The sequence below is a fragment of the Mustela nigripes genome, chromosome 11 (genome assembly GCF_022355385.1).
Source record: "Mustela nigripes isolate SB6536 chromosome 11, MUSNIG.SB6536, whole genome shotgun sequence".
Classification (NCBI taxonomy): Eukaryota; Metazoa; Chordata; class Mammalia; order Carnivora; family Mustelidae; genus Mustela; species Mustela nigripes.
The window spans coordinates 22,553,117-22,571,159 of NC_081567.1; the positions used below are offsets into that span (position 1 = coordinate 22,553,117).

Here is an 18,043-nt window from a genome sequence, read left to right on the forward strand (position 1 = left end):
CCGGTCATGATCTCAGGGTCCTGGGATCGAGCCCCGCATCGGGCTCTTTGCTCAGCAGGGAGCCTGCTTTCCTTCCTCTCTCTGCCTGCCTCTCTGCCTACTTGTGATCTCTCTCTGTCAAATAAATAAAAATAAAATATTAAAAAAAAAAAAAATGTTAGTCACTGAGGGGGTGCCTGGCTGGCTCAGTGGGTGGAGCGAGTCACTCTTGATCTCAGGGTGGTGAGTTCAAGCCCTACCCTGGGCGTGGAGACAATGTAAAAATAAACAAACAAACAAATAAATAAATAAAGCTTGTTTTAAAAAAAAATGTGTTGGACGCCTGGGTGGTTCAGTGGGTTAAGCCGCTGCCTTCGGCTCAGGTCATGATCTCGGGGTCCTGGGATTGAGTCCCATGTCGGGCTCTCTGCTCAGCAGGGAGCCTGCTTCTCTCTCTCTCTGCCTGCCTCTCTGTCTACTTGTGATCTCTCTGACAAATAAATAAATAAATCTTAAAATAAATAAATAAATAAATAAAATGTGTTAACTGCTGTGAAGATGAAACTCCCTACTAAGAGTGCATGCCCGCCCCCTCAGTGAAAATCACACCCTGCATGGACCCTGCTACCCAGGATAATGTGTCGTGTCTCTAGAGTCTCTGTGGGGTGGCAGGAAGGTTGAGAACCACGGAACCACACACTACATTTTTGTGATGCCAACTGGATCTAATACACAGATATACCCTCGGGTCCCCTGAGACCTTCTATTTTCTACATCCACAAGAGAGAGGTTCTAAGCCCTCTTCTCCCACACATTGATTTTTTGGGGTCCCAGTCTTCTGGGCCAGGATCAAGCAAACCCAGACAAGCCCAAAGCTTGCATACCCAGCTGATTTTTTGCTGACCAGGTCTGCCTTTGGTGCTTGCTTGTTTTCTCATGAAGTACAACTGTAGTTCTAAAAAGAACAGGGTAGGGGCGCCTGGGTGGCTTGGTTGGTTGAGCCTCCGACTCTTGGTTTCAGCTCAGGTCATGACCTCAGGGGGTCCAGGAATCGGGGCCCACCTTGGGCTCCACCCTCAGCAACGGAGACTACTTGGGATTCTCTCCTTCTGCCCCTCCCCATGCTCGTGCTCCCTCTCTCATGCTCTCTAAAATAAATAAATAAAATCTTTAACAAAAATAAATAAATGAAAGTACAGGGAATTCACATTGTCCCCCAGGACTCTCTGGTAGGCAAAGGGTGAGCTGTACGCCTGCTGATAAAATACTTACATTCAATTCATAAGCAGTGACCGAGAGGCCCACAGCAGCGCCTGACCCTGCCAGGCCAACGAAATGTCCACTTCCCACATTGCTAGCAAACAAGGATGCGCCCACCTGTGGACAGATGGACAAGTCAGATCTTAGAGTGATGGTCTATGGTACCTTTTCCCCAGCCCTGGTTTTTCTCATGCTCCAGAGGGACCAAGACAGAAGAAGTGGAGAAGGCAGGGCCATCCCTAGCCTATGTGGCACCTTTTTCTTTCCTCAAATTAGAAAAAGAGTCTTCTTCCTCAAGACTCTTTTACTTCCATCTATCAGATACTGGCACAATAGATATGCATATTTTTGATGGCTAAAATATGAATTGTGTGTCAGAGGGTTGTGCAGTGCATGACATGAACAACTGTATGCAGTATCCCTGGGGAAAGGATGACAGGGTCTTGTGGAAGGTGCTTCATGATGAGAATCAGAAAGCCTGTGTTCTATTCCAGTTCTGCTTCTAACTCAGCAAAGTAGATAGTCCTCTTTCTGGTAGAACAGTAAGTGGCCAAGCCTATACTCGATGACCCCAATCCCTGGTCTCAATGGACTGGACCAGACAGACTTGAGCACCTGGCCCGAGCCGGGTCAATTACATTTTCTCTTCTGGAAATAGAACTGGGACACCATCTCTGTTACTAAATCCTTGCTAGTTTCTCTCACTGAGGCCTGCATTCTCTTGCTTAAACATAGAGATAAGCCAGAGACAGAAAGCTAAAGATACCTTAGTACCAAACTGTGACTTTTTCTTTTATAAAGTCAAGAGGATTGACAGAGAATAGGAAAGGGAGTATATGCACACTATGTCATTTGGTGATATTTAATGCTGTGTCAGCAGGCAACTGAGAAATCTTTGGGCAACTGTTACTCATAATTCGGGGAACACTAGATTATAAGAGCTCCTTGAGGGTGAAGACCAGCTCACTGAGAAAGAGAGAGAGAAAGGGAGGGACGGAGGGGAGAGAGAGAAAATCCCAAGCAAGCTCCATGCCCAGTGAGGAGCCCGACATGTGGCCTGATCTCTCAACCCTGAGATCACAACTTGAGCTGAAACTGAGCTGGACACTTAAGCAATTGAGTCACCCTGGGTGCCCCAGGGAGAAAATGTTTTGTAATGAATATTGGGTGGATTTGCAGTGAATGGCTTCACTGCAAATGGGAGATGTCCTCCCTCTTCTTAGTTCAAAGATTTCATCCTTATTTTAGGCGATTATAAGCAAACTATTATCCCGGACCACCTACCCAGGGCCCATGAAGTGTGCATACGAGTGCACATGTGTGCACGTATGTGTATATGTGCATGTACACATGTTTGTATATGTGTTTGGCAATGCCCCTAAGTCTGCTTGAAAAGAAAGTACTGGAGCGCCTGGGTGGCTAACCCAGTGGGTTAAAGCCTCTGCCTTCAGGGTCCTGGGATTGAGCCCCGCACCGGGCTCTCTGCTCAGCAGAGAGCCTGCTTCCTCCTCTCTCTCTGCCTGCTTCTCTGCCTACTTGTGATCTCTGTCCATCAAATAAATAAATAAATAAAATATTTTTTTAAAAGTTGAGGAAAAAAAGAAAATACTAATTCGACTACTGTGTTTGTCATTTGTGTCCTCAACATCTATTCTACCTTGTCTCAGTAATGGCCTCTAGCCCCTTCTCATTTCTCATCACATAGGCTTCGGAGGGGGAGGTTCCAGGCTCCCCCACCCAGCTCAGGCATTGACTGTGTGACCCAGGCTTAAGCCAATTAGCAGATCAAACTACCCTGGTCACAGTGACTGACACAGAGGTTGGCATGGGACCCAACCAGAGAAGAGGTATCTTCCAGGGATGCTGCCATGGAGGCAGGTGCTCTTCCCACACTGGACTGAGCTTGAGAAGATGAAAGTCTGGAGCAGTGTCTGCCATCTTATTGCCATGAAGTCGACCCTGTTCGGGAATAATGCCTGTCCAGAAGAAGAGAGGTTGATATGGACAGAGAGATGGAAGGAAGAAAAGAAGGAAAAAAGGGCTGGGCACGGGGAAGGAAACCAGGTCCTAGTGACATCACCTGAACCCCTGCCCTCAGCCATCCCTGAAACCAGCCTAATTAGATTTCTCCCTTGGGTGAGCTGATGAATTCTTTCTGTTCAAATACATTTGCACCGGAGCTAAGCCTTCTCTAGACCATGACTTCCACAAAACGTACAACCAGAGTCCTGCGAGGCCAAAGCCTAACGGAACATCAGCCCTCGAAGAATCTTTGAGAAATGACTTTAATTGAACCAAAGATCACTTACTGGCCACCACACCATGTCCCCTCCAGCTAGGAAGTAGCCTTTCACCGTGTCTCTCTTGGTCTTCACTGTGGACTGAAACAGAGAAGAAGGTGGGAAATAATCAGAGGCATCCCAGAGCGCCTGAGCCATGGATTACCTGCTGCGAGTCCAGCAGGCCAGATTTGGACATCAAAGATAGTTTGGGGTTTTTTAAACCCATGGTTTAAGAAGATTTTAATTTGAATGCTTTAGAAGAGATGTAAATTCTTCAGGCCCCGATGCAACCCCTGCCACTCCCTGCTCTGCATACTTATGGCTCAACTATGTGTTTGAGTTCTCAACCCTTGGTTTATCTAGGAGAGCTCATGATGGGTACCATTTACGAGTGTTCGTAGGGACACAGTAGCTCAGCCTGCAGACACTATGCTAAATATTGTAGAGCATCATCTCATGGTAATTCCTACCATCTCCTATGAAGTTGGTGTCATTAGACCAATCTAACAGAAGAAGACACTGAGGCTCAGAACTTACCTATCAGAGGCTCAAAGTTACCTATCTTGTGCCATATTTCTAGATAGCAGGAGGGCTGGGAATTCAGACCCAGGTCTGAATGATTACAGACTCATATATCCTTTGGTCCGACAAACTTATCTGTTGTAGGAATTTATCCCACATTTTAGTTGCACACATCCAAAATAATGAGTGCACAAGATTTGCTGACTGCAACATAATTTGTAACAGTAAGAGACAGGAAGCAGTCCAAATGGCCCTCTATCCAAATGATACAGTACAAGTATCTTATGGAATCCTGTACAACTTTTCAGAAGGTGAGGAAGCATCTATGTGCTGATATGAAAAGACATCCAAGGGACCATGACAGGTGAAAAATAGCAAGGTAAAAAAAAAAAAAAAACAATGTGTATAATAAGTTACTTCCTATTTAAGAAAGAGGTAAATATAACGATAATATTTGCTTAGATTTCCAGAAGGAAACTCAAACTAATGTGCAAACAAGTTAATAAAAGTAGTTACCAGGGGCGCCTGGGTGGCTCAGTGGATTAAAGACTCTGCCTTCGGCTCAGGTCATGATCCCAGGGTCCTGGGATCGATCCCTGCATCGGGCTCTCTGCTCAGCAGGGAGCCTGCTTCCTCCTCTCTCTCTCTGCCTGCCTCTCTGCCTGCTTGTGATCTCTTTCTCTGTCAAATAAATAAATAAAATCTTAAAAAAAAAAAAAAAAAAACAGTAGTTACCTGTGGAGGGAAAGGCAGTAGTGAGACTTTTCACTGTATGTCATTTCAAGTTGCTTTTAATTTTGAACCATGAGGCTTAATTGTCTTTAAAACAAAACGAAACAAAACCCTCACTTAAAAGAGAAAGAAAGAACATGGCCTTCAAAGTGAAGGAAATATGGATTCTAACTGCAGCTCTGCTAACTTACTAAAATATAAGGAACTTAGATTTTTGAGCCTCAGTTTCCTTACCTATATAATGGGTACAGTAGTAGTGTCTTCTTTGTAGACATCTGTGCAAGTACATGGGGTAACACAAATGGAAGTGCCTAAGACAGCACCTGACATATGATCCACACTCAAGTCCATTTTTACAAGCATGAAGTTCAGATTACTTGATGACCTTGGGCGAATTTCTTCCCCTGCCTCCCCGGGTCTGGCTTACCCATAGTCCCACAGCCAGGACAAAGAGGAAGTACAGAACAAGCACTGCGATGTCACCTGGCTCCAGGTTTCTCTGGGGAAAAGCCTCCAGGGGATCGGACTGGGTGGGCTGAGGGCTGCTGGAGCTGCTCTCCATGGTTCTGAGCAAATGCTCAATCCTGTGGGAAGTGCAAATGCCTGTCAGATGCCAGAACCAGAGTGCTTTTCTCACCTGCTCCACAGCTGCCTCTTCGGAACACCCAGACAAGAGGACAACCATGGAGGGATGTGTGTGGGGACACGTCCCGCAAGAAGGCAGAGCCACCTACCCATCTGTCTGTCCATCTGCTCACTCATTCATTCAGCAAATTCAGTGAAGTCACTTCAAATCACCCGCTGATAGTTTAGCCATTCAGCCAATTGGCAAAATATTAAAAAGAATAAACAGTGTGAGTAGCACAGATGGTTTCCCTCTCCAGGAGTGTGAGTAAAGCAAGACACCTGAGTTACTCCCCATTTCTGAGGAACCTCCGCTGGGTGTAGGTCAAGCTGACAACTTTGTCTGAGGGTCAGCTAGACACTATGACCTTATTCCTTTGACTGTTGGATGGCCCATGAAAGTGCACATAGTGATATATGTAGCATCTCTTGCACGCTGGGCATCATTCTAAGTGTTTAATATTAGTGAGCACTACTGTCATGGTCCCCATTTTACAGATGGTAAACCTGAGGCACAGGGAAGTTAAGTTACCTGCTTAAGGTAAGACAGCTCCAGTGGCAGAGCTGGGATTTGAAGGCAAATGATCTTGCTCCAGAATCCATACTTCAAACAACTATCCTAAGCTGTTACCCAGTATCCTGCACTTGTGTGCAATTTAAGGGATTTCTGTGGTGGGCAGATAAATGTCCCCTTCAAGGATGTGTCATTCTAATCCCCAGACCCTGTGGATATGTTAAGTTACATGGCCAGAGGACAGCTGAATTTGCAGATTTTTCCTGGATTATCTGAGCGAGCCCAAAGCAACCACAAGAGTCCTTAAAAGTGAAGGGAAATCAGAAGAGAGAACCGGAGATGACAGCGTAAGAAGGATTTGGCCAAATGTTGCTGGCTTTGAAGATGGAAAAATAGGGACCACAAACCAGGGAACTCAGGTGGCTTCGAGAAGCTGGAAACACAAATTAATGCATTCCACCCTTAGAGTATCGAAAAAGAATTCAGCCCAGCTGTCACCTTGATGTCAGCCCAGTGAGACCCACTTAGAACTTCAATTTGCAGAACCCTAAGATAATAACTGTTGGGTCCTTTGGATCCAAAGGAACGAGACTGAGACAAAGTGAAAGTTATGCAAAGCCTTATTCTATGCCAAGCATTAGAAGTCAAACTGACTGGCCAGGGCCGCCTCCGAAGAGAGTGACCACCTCTTGGTCTTACAGGCTAGTTTTATAGGGCACAACAGCAGACATCTACATATGTGGCTTTGGCTGATTGGATGTTTCCACCTGTCTGGCCTTGTTTTAGGTGTGTGTTTTAGTAACAGTTACCTGGAACTGATATCAATAACTGTTGAGGCATTTATTAAACAAAATGGCCTTGTTTTAGGTATGTGTTTTAGCAACGGTTACTTGGAACCGGTATCAGTAACTGCTGAGGCATTTATTAAACAACAAATGGCTACCTAGGCAACATGGATTCACTATGGCTAAGTAGGCCCAGGCAGGTCCTAGGGGTTTAACAGGTTTTAACGAGGAATCAGCCCCAACAATAACCCTGTGTTGTTTCAAGTTGCTACACTGCTGGTAACTGGCAACTAATAAAATTTCAAAGAGTGATTTTTTGACCATGAGTGATTTGGGCATTGACTTATTCCTGTGTTAATGTGTGACTCCACTCTGGGGGTTTGGGAATGAAAAGACTCAGTCCCTGACCTCTCCGATGGGCAGCCCAGTAATGGGGAAACTCACTCATGAGATAACAGCACAATGGTGTTCCATATAGGGGAGGTGCTTAGTGGCAGATGTGTTCAGGATTTGAGCTTAGAAGCCACAGAGCTGGCCCCACCACAGAGAAGTCCTGAGAAATGGGACAAGTTCTCTAAATGGGCAGTGAGAGTGTGTACTGAGGGACTGTGGTGAGCTCATGCCTACGAAGGGCTAGGTGCACCGCTTACACACTCGTGCCCCATAAATTCTGGCCATTATTATTATGACGATTAATAGGATTTTCTACAAGATGCAGTGGGTGACAATAAGGACCACCTCATTGTCAATGGAGAGATCCAAACAGGAGCATATAAGTTGGGTTTTGAAGAATGAGTCAGTGGTTCTGGATGTGTAAGCAGGGCCTGGGGACATTCCAGGCAAAGACAACAGCATCTACACACTGAGGTGTGAACGAGCATGCCACAGTTAAGAAACTACCAGATTCTGGGGTGCCTTGTGGCTCCGTCGGTTAGGCGTCCGACCCCTGATTTTCCCTCAGGTCATGGGCTGGGTTTGAGCCCTGCATTGGGCTCCCTGCTCAGCAGAGGTTCTGCTTCTCCCTCTGCCCCTCCTCCCACTCATTCTCTCAATCTCTCTCTCTCAAATAAATAAATAAAATCTTCCCCCAAAATTAAATAAATAAGTAGGGACCCCTGGGTGGCTCAGTCATTAAGCCTCTGCCTTCAGCTCAGGTTGAGATCCCAGGGTCCTGGGTTGCGGGGCTTCAGCCCAGGCTTGTTCGTCCCACACTCCCTCTACCTGTGTTCCCTCTCTCTCTCTCTGCCAATTAAATAAATAAATAAAATCTTTTAAAAATTTAAGTAAGTAAGTAAGTAAATAAATAAAATTTAAAAAGTCAATGCTCTAACTCCAAGAGAAATAAAAGGAAAGCAATTAATGATAAAATGATGAATGCGTCAACACGCAACATCCGTGGGCAGACCCTAAGAGGCCGTCAGACATTTGCACCTGAATAAGTTTTGATTTTAAGAGAAATAAGAAAGTCAGAAGCCACTTTACTCCCCAAGCTCAGAATAAAAAGTAAATCTGCGAAGGAACAGCAGCACAGAAACTCAGTTGAACAACATGGGGGGGAGGGGCGCTGACCCCCAGTGCAACCAAAAATCCACAGGTAGCTTTTGAGCCCCCCAAATTTCAGTACAAACAGCCTACTGCTGACCAGGAGCCTTACCAATAATGGTTGATCAATGCATATTTTGTATATGTACTACATACTGTACTCTTACAATAAAGATAGAGAAAAAATAAAATATGAAAAAAATAAGAGAAAATAGATTTCTAATACTGCACTGTATTTATCAAGAAAAAAAAATCCAAGTGTTAAGTGAACCCATGCAGTTCAAACCCGTATCGTTCAAGTGTGTTGTTCGAATGTATATACACCAAAATGCTTAAATTTGTAAGCATACTTTGTGATTCCATTATTTTTTAAGGAGGCTCCAGGTCCAATGGGGGGCTTGAACTCACGACCCTGAGATCAAGAGCCAGATGCTCTACTGACTGAGCCAGCCAGGTGCCCCTACAATTTTAAATGTTTAAAAAAGTCCTGGGTGCCTGGGTGGCTCAGTGGGTTAAACACCTGCCTTCGGCTCAGGTCATGATCCCAGGGGGCTGGGATCGAGCTCCGCATTAGGCTCCCTGGTCAGCAGGGAGTCTGCTTTTCCCTCTGTCCCTCCCCCCATAGTGCGCTCTCAAATAAATAAATCTAAAAAAAAAAAAAGTTCAAGAAATTACCACGATATGCCATCTTTTAAAGACCAAGCACTCTAAAAAATATTTGAGACAATGTTGTGAAAATAAAAGCAGGCACATTCTTTGCTTTAAAAATTTTGTTTAAAAAAGCCAACATATTGTTTTTCATGTATACTGGAGGTAGGTTCTAGTCTCAGTTATAAGCATGCTGTTCACCCACACGAAGGTCTGGTAGACTATTCTGAAAGTTCATGTTGCATGGGGCAGCTCCATATATTTCAGGGAGTCTAGCATCTCTGGCCTCCGTGGTACCCCCAAATCATGGTCACAACCCAAAGTGCTCCCATACGTGTTCACTGCATCTCCCGACAGGCAGCAATGTGTCTGCTGTACGCCTACGCTCTAGGATAAGGGACCAGGGAGTCATGTGCTCAGATAGGGGTAGGGGAGGCTTGTGCAGAAGCAAGAGGCGAGGGAGGAAGGTCACTGTGTAATGACTCAGACTTGAGATGAAGTAGAGAGAGGGGCGAGAGAGGGTCCGAGAAGTAATTTGAGGTTAAAATCAAGAGGGTCTGGTGATTAGTCGACAGGGTAATAAGGACAGGGGAGTGCTTTCACGCTTCTGATCAGAGCTGCCCACAGACAGAACAGCCTGATTACCTGTGCAGGATGGTCCTTGTTTCTAGAGTAAATTCCCTCAGCTTCAAAACTATTGACGCGTTGGGCCAGATAAGCTATCCGGATCAGCCGGGGCGGAAGGCTATTCTGCGCATTGCCGGCAGTTTGAACCACCTCGCTGCTATGCCATAATGAGGCAGCTGGAAGTTCACTTAGAGATGCCTCAGGGGGAGGGGGGCAGGATCCTACGTTCCCTTCTGATGCCAAGGCTTGCTCTAGACTTCTCCCAGGGGCTGCCCCTTGCTTTGTTGTGTTGGAAGCCTTCTCAGGGCTGCTCAGACCTTGGAAGCGGTGGCCCTCTCCCGGGAAGGAAGGACCCAAGCAACCAGGGATCCACTGCACCGATAGAGAGGAAGAGGGTGGGAGAGAGGTAAGACAGCCCCAACTGGGCTCACCCAGCTCAGACACCTCCTGTGCCCTAATGTGGGAGGAAGGAAGCAGCAGAAGCCAGGATCCCCCTCACCCCTCAGTCTAGATTTCATGACCATTGTCATTTGTGAAATGCGATAATAACATGCTCTGGACAAACCCAACTAAACTGGACCCCTGCAAAGCCTTTGTGCAAGGAAGTGGGAAGGAGGCTGCGATGTCTAGGGTGGGAACAGAAGCCCATAAAGGAAAGGGGAGCCTGGGTGGCTCAGTCGGTTGAGTGTCTGACTCTTGGTTTTGGCTCAGGTCATGATTCTGGGGTCAAGAGATCAAGCCCTGCGAAAGGCTCAGTACTCCATGCACAGTCTGCTTGAAATTCTCTCTCTCTCTCTCTCTCGCCTTCAGCCTCTTTCCCACTCACACTCTCTGAAATAAAATCTTTAAAAATAGTAATAATTAAGGAGGGAGAGGCACATTCTGGAGGCTTGGGGAGAAGGGGGCTAGATGGTCTGTTAGGTTATCTCAGGGGTAAAATCCCTCTCAGGTAGTGTGACTGTACATCACAGGTGAGGCGAGGAGCTTGTGGCTCTGGGAGGTTTAGCATCATGTCCAAAGTCAGGACTTGAACCCACAACTGTATAGTTTCACAGCCTGTGTTTTTAAACACTTCAACCTCCAGCTTCCAAATCTAGGGGCTTTGGGGAAGGTGACGGGTAGGAGCTTGGCAAGCAGTTCAAGGTAGAGACTGATTGCTGAACTGGGTGGTGGAGTAGATTGTTCTAGAACCACCAGGTTTGAAAGGGAGGCAGGAGGGGCGGGCACTGGGATGATCGTGGGACCAGGCCCTCCCCCAGCTGCCCCTTGCAGGCCTCTGCCCGCCAGGCACCGAGGGCGGTGGGAGCGGATAAACAACTTATTCATCTCAGCCCTGGGCAGGCTGGCACTGACTCCAGGCTCTTCCTGAGTCCCAGGGAGGTGGGGGCCTTGCCAGGGGCCGGGAGGGCCTGGCCCTTCTGCACGGCAGGAACAGGAGCAGGGACCAGAGAAGCTGGGAACCCCAGTGCTGCCGCCTCGGCCACAGGCTCACAGGCTAATTAATGCACCTTCTTGGCAAACCCGTAAGCACTGTGCAAGTGTGGGGCATGGGACCCGCTTCACAGCTGCTCTCTTACTGCATCTGGTCAGCCCCGCCAGGCAGACACGGTACAGGTGCGAAAGGGAAGCATGAAGACGTGGAAGTTTGGGTCCTACCCCTTGCGTCTAGGGCACAGGAAATGGCAGAGGTGGGATTTGAACCCAGGCCCTCAAATGCAGGAGCTAGCATTACCCAATACTGGCTGCTCTATCTTTATCCCCTTCCTTCCTTTCATCTGTTCTCCTCTTTCCCTTCTTCCTTTCATCCTTCTGTTTTTTTCCACGCATTTATGAGGCACCAGTCGGGTGCCAGGCTCTGTGCTAGACAGAGAGGACGGAGCTGTGAGCCAGGCAGCCACGGTGCCCATCCTGGTGGGTTCCTCTGCCAGCCCCTTGCAGCGCTGTGCACCAGAGACCTTCGCACTGCTCCAGGATGGCCAGGATGGCCAAGCTGGGTGGGCTCCAGCTTCACCTCCTGTGAGGGACCCTCTGGGGGGGGGGGCTGGGTTAAGGGGAGTGCGGCTTTGGACAAAGCCGGCGTTGTAACATTGGCTTTGTTCGCGAGAACACCCTGGCCTCACAGTCACCGATAGGCCAGAGAACAAAGGAAGCCCAGCACCCAGGGACGGCTGCTCACCCTTTGCGTTGTAGCCCTTACATAATTTGCCATAGCAGATGTGGAAATTTTCCACACCCCAGTGGGAGGACAAGACTGCGAGAGGTGGTCGCAGGTAGGGTTGCGGGCCATTTGGTTCTGTAGGTTGTGCGTGCGTCCACAGACAGGGGGTGGGTTCCAACATGATTCTTTAACTTTTGTGGGTCTTGAAACATTTCATCACAAAAGAAAAGAAACAACACATTTTACAGCACAAAAAAAATCTACATATATTAAATACATTCCAAGACACTAGATAATCTGGGAAGTATTTTGTCAGGACGTAGGCATTATTTGCCCAAGAATGTCAAACACATCAGTGGGGACAGAGAATGAGCAAGAGACAGTAGGGGAGAGGCACTGCAGGGACCAGAGATGACAGCTCACTATAAGATTTTTTTTTTTAAAGATCTTATTTATTTATTTACTTACTTACTTGTCACAGAGAGCAAGAGCGAGCGCACAAGCAGGCAGAGTGGCAGGCAGAGGCAGAGAGAGAAGGAGGCTCCCTGCCAAGCAAGGAGCCCGATGCGGGGCTTGATCCCAGGACCCTGGGATCATGACCTGAGCCGAAGGCAGCGGCTTAACTGACTGAGCTACCCAGGTGTCCCCCTACAAGTTTTAATCATAGACAAAAACTCCCTGGAAAAGAGATGTGCTCTGAGAAAATGTAAAGATGTAAGAATTGCATTGCCCGGTTCAAATCCGAGCTCTACCTCTTACTAGCTCCGTGATACTGGGCCAAGAAGCTCTCCAAGGCTCAGTTTCCCCATCTATAAAATGCGGACAGAGTAGCACCTGGGTGGCTCGGTCAGTTAAGCGTCTGACTCTTGGCCTCAGCTCAGGTCTTCATCTCAGAGGGGTGAGTTCAAGCCCCAAGTTAAAGAAAGCCCCTACTTGGGGCGTAGGTGCCTCGTTTGGTTAAGTATCTGCCTTCAGCTCAGGTCATGATCTCAGGGTCCCGAGATCGAGTCCCCTTTGGGCTCCTTGCTCGGTGGGAGACTGCTTCTCCCTCTGCCTCTGCCCTTCCCCTGCTTGTGTCCTCTCTCTCCCTCTCTCTCTGACAAATTAACAAAACTCTTAAAAAAAATTAAAAAGCCCCTACTTAAAAAAAAAATGGAGACAGTAATCAGACCTGTCACAGGTTTGATAAGAGCATTAGGCAAGTTCATTATATAACATGATTAGGCCTAGAATACTTGGGTCTGTCTCTGTCCCTGTTACACACACACACAAACACACACACACACACAGGCCTGGACTTTGTGGTCCAGCAGATCCTGACCACCTATGTGTGTGTGTGAATCTCATTTTAAATGCACAGCACCCCAAGAGGTCAGCTCTTGGATTAACCCCATTGAACAGGTGAGGAAAACCAAGCCGAGGCCCCGGGGCCCAAGGTCACAGTGCTGGTAAATGACTGAACCCAGGTCCAGCCCAGGCTTAACCCCTGAGCTCAAAACCACCGCTTGGCACGTGGACCTTTGGCAGGGAAAATTCCAGGGGTGACACCCTTCAGTGATGATCTTGTCTCGTGATTTCCTAGAGAACAGAGCATCCAAATGACAACACGGCCTTTCCAATGAAACGCGTCCGACTCAGAGACCATGCTCACACAGGGCCACATCGCCTACCCTGACGCTCACATGGGTCACTTGAGAGCCTAAAGTCATGCATTCACTCATTGACTCATCCGTCAGTGGCCCGTGAGCACCTGTCATGTGCCTGAGGACAGCAGCGGCCACAGCACGCCAACACAGCATGAAAGCACTTACAGTGTCTCTTTCTCAACTCCCAGAATCTAATAGTCCCTAATTCATTCCTTCTACTCACCCCGCATGGCTGAACCCATGCATTTTCCCTCACCTTTCCTTCCAGAGCTTTCATCTAGTGCAAGCAAGGACTTTCCACCTCCCCTCCTTCCAATCTGCCCCTCACAGCGCGGCCAGAGGGATCTCGGACCATAAACCAGACACAGTCATCAACAGATGGGCGCAGCCACTGACCAGCTCTTCTGTGGCCCCCCCTCCCTGCACACTGGCCCTCTTCCTTAGCTGTGACTTCGGGCCTCAGGGTCTTTGCTATTCTGTTCCCCCTGCCAGGAACGCTCTTCCTTGTGGCCTCGGCTTGACCGGCTCCTCCACGTCCCTCAGATTTCATCCTGCTGTCCCATTCCCAGAAGAGCTTTCCCTAGCCTCAGTCTAAATTGGGTGCTTAAGCGATCTGCTGTCACAGCAAACAGGACATTTCCTCACTGTCAATCAAACGCCATATCTCATTTGTACAGGTCATTGCTGCCCCTGCCTGCGACACCAGAGGCTCTCTGAAGGCAGGGACTGTGTAAGTCTTACTCACTTGGTGTCCCCGAAGCTGGCTTTCAGAGCTTTTACTATATACCCCCGCATGTTGTGGCCCCTATTCGTCAAAGTGCTATCCCCAGGACCTGGGGAGGGCACCTCGCTCCTGTGTGTCCCCAGAATCGTCCAGCCAAACACTGTCAGAAAAACCAGACCTTGTGCATCAGCTCGTGGCTGGGAGGGTTGGGTCTCAGCTTTGCCACTCATGATTTGTGCAAACTCAGGTATGGTTCTTAATGGCTCTCCATTGGTCTGTGAGTTCAGGTGGCTGTGTCCTCAGCGAAGGACAGCGAACTGTCCGGCGAAGCCAGGCCCAGGAAGAGAAGCCCTCTGCAAATGCCCAGCACATTTCAGTGAAACTCAAATTTGCACCGTATTGCTCCAGCCTCCTGTTGTTTAAAGAGATATTTCCACCTGCACTTCTCTTTGGGGCCTTGGGAGACACCATGCCTGTAGGCTGGGCTGGGCTGGGCTGGGCTGGGATATGCTGGGCTAGGCTGGGCTGGGCTGGGCTGCAGTTTATAATCTCCTTTAACAGATAAGAATCTGAGACTCCCTGAGCTGAGTGTCTAAACTTGGGATGCGGAATAACAGGGACCTGTGCCTGGTGCCACCGGTCGTCCCCACCCCACTCACCCGCAAAAGCACCCCACTCGCCTGGTATGGGATGAGCCTTCTCCAAGGAGAGGAGCTGTGCCTCTCCCAGCGAGAGTCCTCTAGGCCACGGCAGGCTCCTGTTCCCACACCAACCTTCCCAGTTTGGGGAATGCCTGTCAGGTTGGGCCTGGTGCAGGCAGGGAATCTTACCTTCCTCCAGAGGCCAGGCTTACCTGCCTGGGGGCCCGTCCGTGGCTCCTGAGGCAAGGGTGGCTGCAAGAATGGGGGACACCTGGGCTCCTCTCCCCTCGCAGCCAGAGCTTGAGAGGACAGTGGCCACCCTCTCCTGCACCGCCTACAGCTGAGAGCCTCCTTGTGGGTCAAACTCCAAATTCCAGCCTCACTGCAGTGGGGAATCAGAGGAAGAGAATGATCTTCCCAAGCAAAGGAGAGGCTGGGCCCAGCCCTGAACCCTTGAACTTGAACTCGGAGCAGGCCTGTGTGGGGAGGATGGCATGCTGGGAGCTCCGCCCCTGCAGTCTTCATCCGGGCCCTCACCTGGAGGGGGGTCCATTGCAGGGAGGGGTAGGGGAGCCACAGGAGCCCTGCACTGTCCCGCTTCACTCCCCCACTGGCCCGCCTCCATGCTGGGGACAGGCGGGCTTGGGACGGGCAGGGGAAAGGGGGAGGAGAGAGGCTGGCCGGGGAGGCAGGGGACAGTGGAAAAATCCCAGGAGGGCCCTTGCAGCCACAGCCCCACCACCGCAGCCACAGGGACAGTGCCCACACTTTGTTCAGCCCCTTTTCGCGGGTGCACTCCAGACGAAGGCAGGGAAAAGAAAAGACAGGCATCTGGAGCCCTGGAGAGCTGTCAGGAGTGATCAAGCCACGGCCAGGGCCCCAAGACACCAGGAGAGGCAATGTAAGACAGCAGAAGGCTTTCACAGGGGCATTCAAAAAATAAAAAAATTAAAAATGGGTACTAACATTTACAAACCAGGAGATTTGCAACAAGGCTCTGATTTCCCACATTCATAAGACATTCTTAAGATCTGGCCACACCAGGTCCACATAGTCACAAGACAGCCACTGGCTAGAGCAGAGTCGTGGCCCCCCTCTGTTGCCACAGACCCCACCTCCAGCCGACCTGTCTCTGTCAGGAGCCCCAGCCGGGCCCTGGGAGCGCCCCCCCCACCCCCACACCGTGCTCAGTGTGATTCAGAAAGACGAGTGAGGCTGACTGCGCACCAGGCTTCCTCCCTCCAAGGGCTTGCTTTCCGATCTTTGCTCACTTGATCTTTGCAATGAACCTTTGACGGGTGTCTATCTCCCTTTGACTGATGAGGAAAGAGAGGTCAAGGCAGTAACGGGGGCGAGTTGGAAGATAGGTAGGAAGGAGATAGGGTCCCCATCCTAGGAGGAAACCACCCTTAAATGGAAAAAGGCCCCCATCCTCTTCTAGGCTTTCTAGAAAGGGAATGGCCTGGGGCATCCTAACCCAAGACCTAGGGGTATTACCTCGACAGACAGCCGGTGGGATATTTAAACAAAGAGCTTGATCTGAGGACAGGAGGCTGTCATGCCTTAGGGCAGGTCTGGCCAGGGTGGTGGCTGCCCTCTTAGTCCTGAGGCTAGGAAACACCGCCCCAGAGGGAGCCCTCCACCCTTTCCTGGGGGAACTACCAGATAAGTAGATAAGCACATGGACATAAATTGGTGATTGGGTGACAGGTGCGTGGCAGGTGAATCACATTAAACAGCCCGCCCACAACCTCCTAAAAACCCCTAGACTGAGGAGCTCCAATGGCAACCCTCTGGGGCCTGCTCCCACTTCAGGAGCTTCGTGCTATGGCCCAATAACCTTTGCTTTATTGCCCACCACTCTTTGGTCTACCGCTTCACTCTTCAAAGAGGGGTGACCAAGAATCCCAGGCACCGAAGGAAAAGAAATCCTGAAACAGCGGGCCAGTAATGGGGCACCTGGGTGGCTTCGTCAGTTAAGCGTCTGACTCTTAATTTCAGCTCAGGTCATGAGCTCAGGGTCGTGAGATCGATCCCTGCCTGGGTCAGGCTCTGTGCTCAGTGTGGAATCGGCTTGAGATTCTTTCTCTCTGCCTTTGCCCCTTTCCACCCCGTTCACAAGCAAAGGCACCCTTGTCTCTCTCAAATAAAACATTTTTTTTTAAAAAAGAGGCCAGTAACTCGCCCGGGGTCACCCAGCCAACAGCAGCATTTGCACCTGAACCCAGAGTCTTACAGGAGTAGGGGAGAAGAGGTATGTCTTGGAGGAACAGGCTTACAGAGGGGACAGCTAGGATTGGAAGAGGGGGACAGACAGAAGACCAGGGAACAGATGGCCTGTACCTGTGATCTGGGCTCACAGGCCACAATACCAGGAAGGCGGTGGGTACTGCGGAAGGCGCATTCCTCCCCTAGCCTGGGGCCCAGCCCTGACCACTTGGGCATGCGTTGGGGGCCACAGGCATGTTTCAGGTTTCCAGTTCTTATGGAGGAGGCATGTGAGTGAGCTGGGCTGTGACCCACTGGAGAGCTTGTGTCCCAGCCAACATGGAGAGTCATGACCCAGCTCTAATGTGGAGAACTCAGGCCCGATGGGCCGAGGCCATCTGGTTGTTCTAAAACAGTAAGTCCATAATTTTGTATAGTGACATGCTGTTCATCTGTGTGGGCCACACTGGCTCATCCTCTCTGACCGTTTCGCGGGTTTTCTACCCTCTCTCGGAGCTGTGAAGACCAGGAAAGGACAATGGTACGACCAGTTGGGAGGACTTTTTGAAAGTGTCTTACCTCCCAGGTGAACACACGTTACTCTATGGCTCAGCAATTCCCCTCTCAGGTGTTTATCTGGAGAAATGAAAAGAGATGTTCCCACTTGTCCACAAATCTACACAGTGATCTTGCTCATGAGAGGCCCAGGGTTCATCCATGGGTAAAGGAATGAGGGAGACTGGGCTGGGGTTCCGGAGGGACAAGCTACTGACAGGCACTGCCCTGGACGGACCTCAGAAGCTGAGACAGACCTGAAGAATACACATACCTTATGATTCTGGAGTGGGGCGCAGGGGTGTGGCTCCCCCACCTACATTGAACACATCGGGTTCGGCCGCTAGCCACTGACAGAATCCAAAGGCAGAGGAGCTTCCTCCAAAGTGCTGACAATACTTCCAGGTTTATAGAAGGAAATGTGAGACAAAGGTGGGCAGTGAAGGTCAGGTCATCAGGGTCTTAGGGTCAAACACCTGCGGGGTCTTGCTGACTCAGGGAAGTCCTTACTGCTGGAGGGGGTTTTTTCAGGTTGGACCCAAGATGGGTTTGCCTGAGTTAAGAGATAAGCTGGAAGATTTTATTCTTTTGACAGA

General features: G+C 49.4%; 1 protein-coding gene across 5 annotated transcripts in view; it reads right to left on the reverse strand.

Annotated features, from left to right (window-relative positions):
- SLC5A11 (solute carrier family 5 member 11) overlaps window positions 1-15,308 on the reverse strand; it is a 42,278-nt gene extending 26,970 nt beyond the window's left edge. For 2 of the 5 annotated variants that reach the window (XM_059415161.1, XM_059415166.1), the window contains exons 1-4: window positions 14,874-15,308; window positions 5,203-5,359; window positions 3,549-3,620; window positions 1,252-1,356 (exon numbers count right to left, since the gene is read on the reverse strand). In XM_059415161.1, the coding sequence (XP_059271144.1) occupies window positions 1,252-1,356; window positions 3,549-3,620; window positions 5,203-5,337 (312 nt within the window). In that variant the 5' untranslated portion in view covers window positions 5,338-5,359; window positions 14,874-15,308. Of the gene's footprint in view, window positions 1-1,251; window positions 1,357-3,548; window positions 3,621-4,559; window positions 4,578-5,202; window positions 5,360-14,873 lie in introns of those variants that run through there. The other 3 variants (XM_059415162.1, XM_059415163.1, XM_059415165.1) reach the window with 3 other exon arrangements.
- Window positions 15,309-18,043: the final 2,735 nt, after the last annotated feature.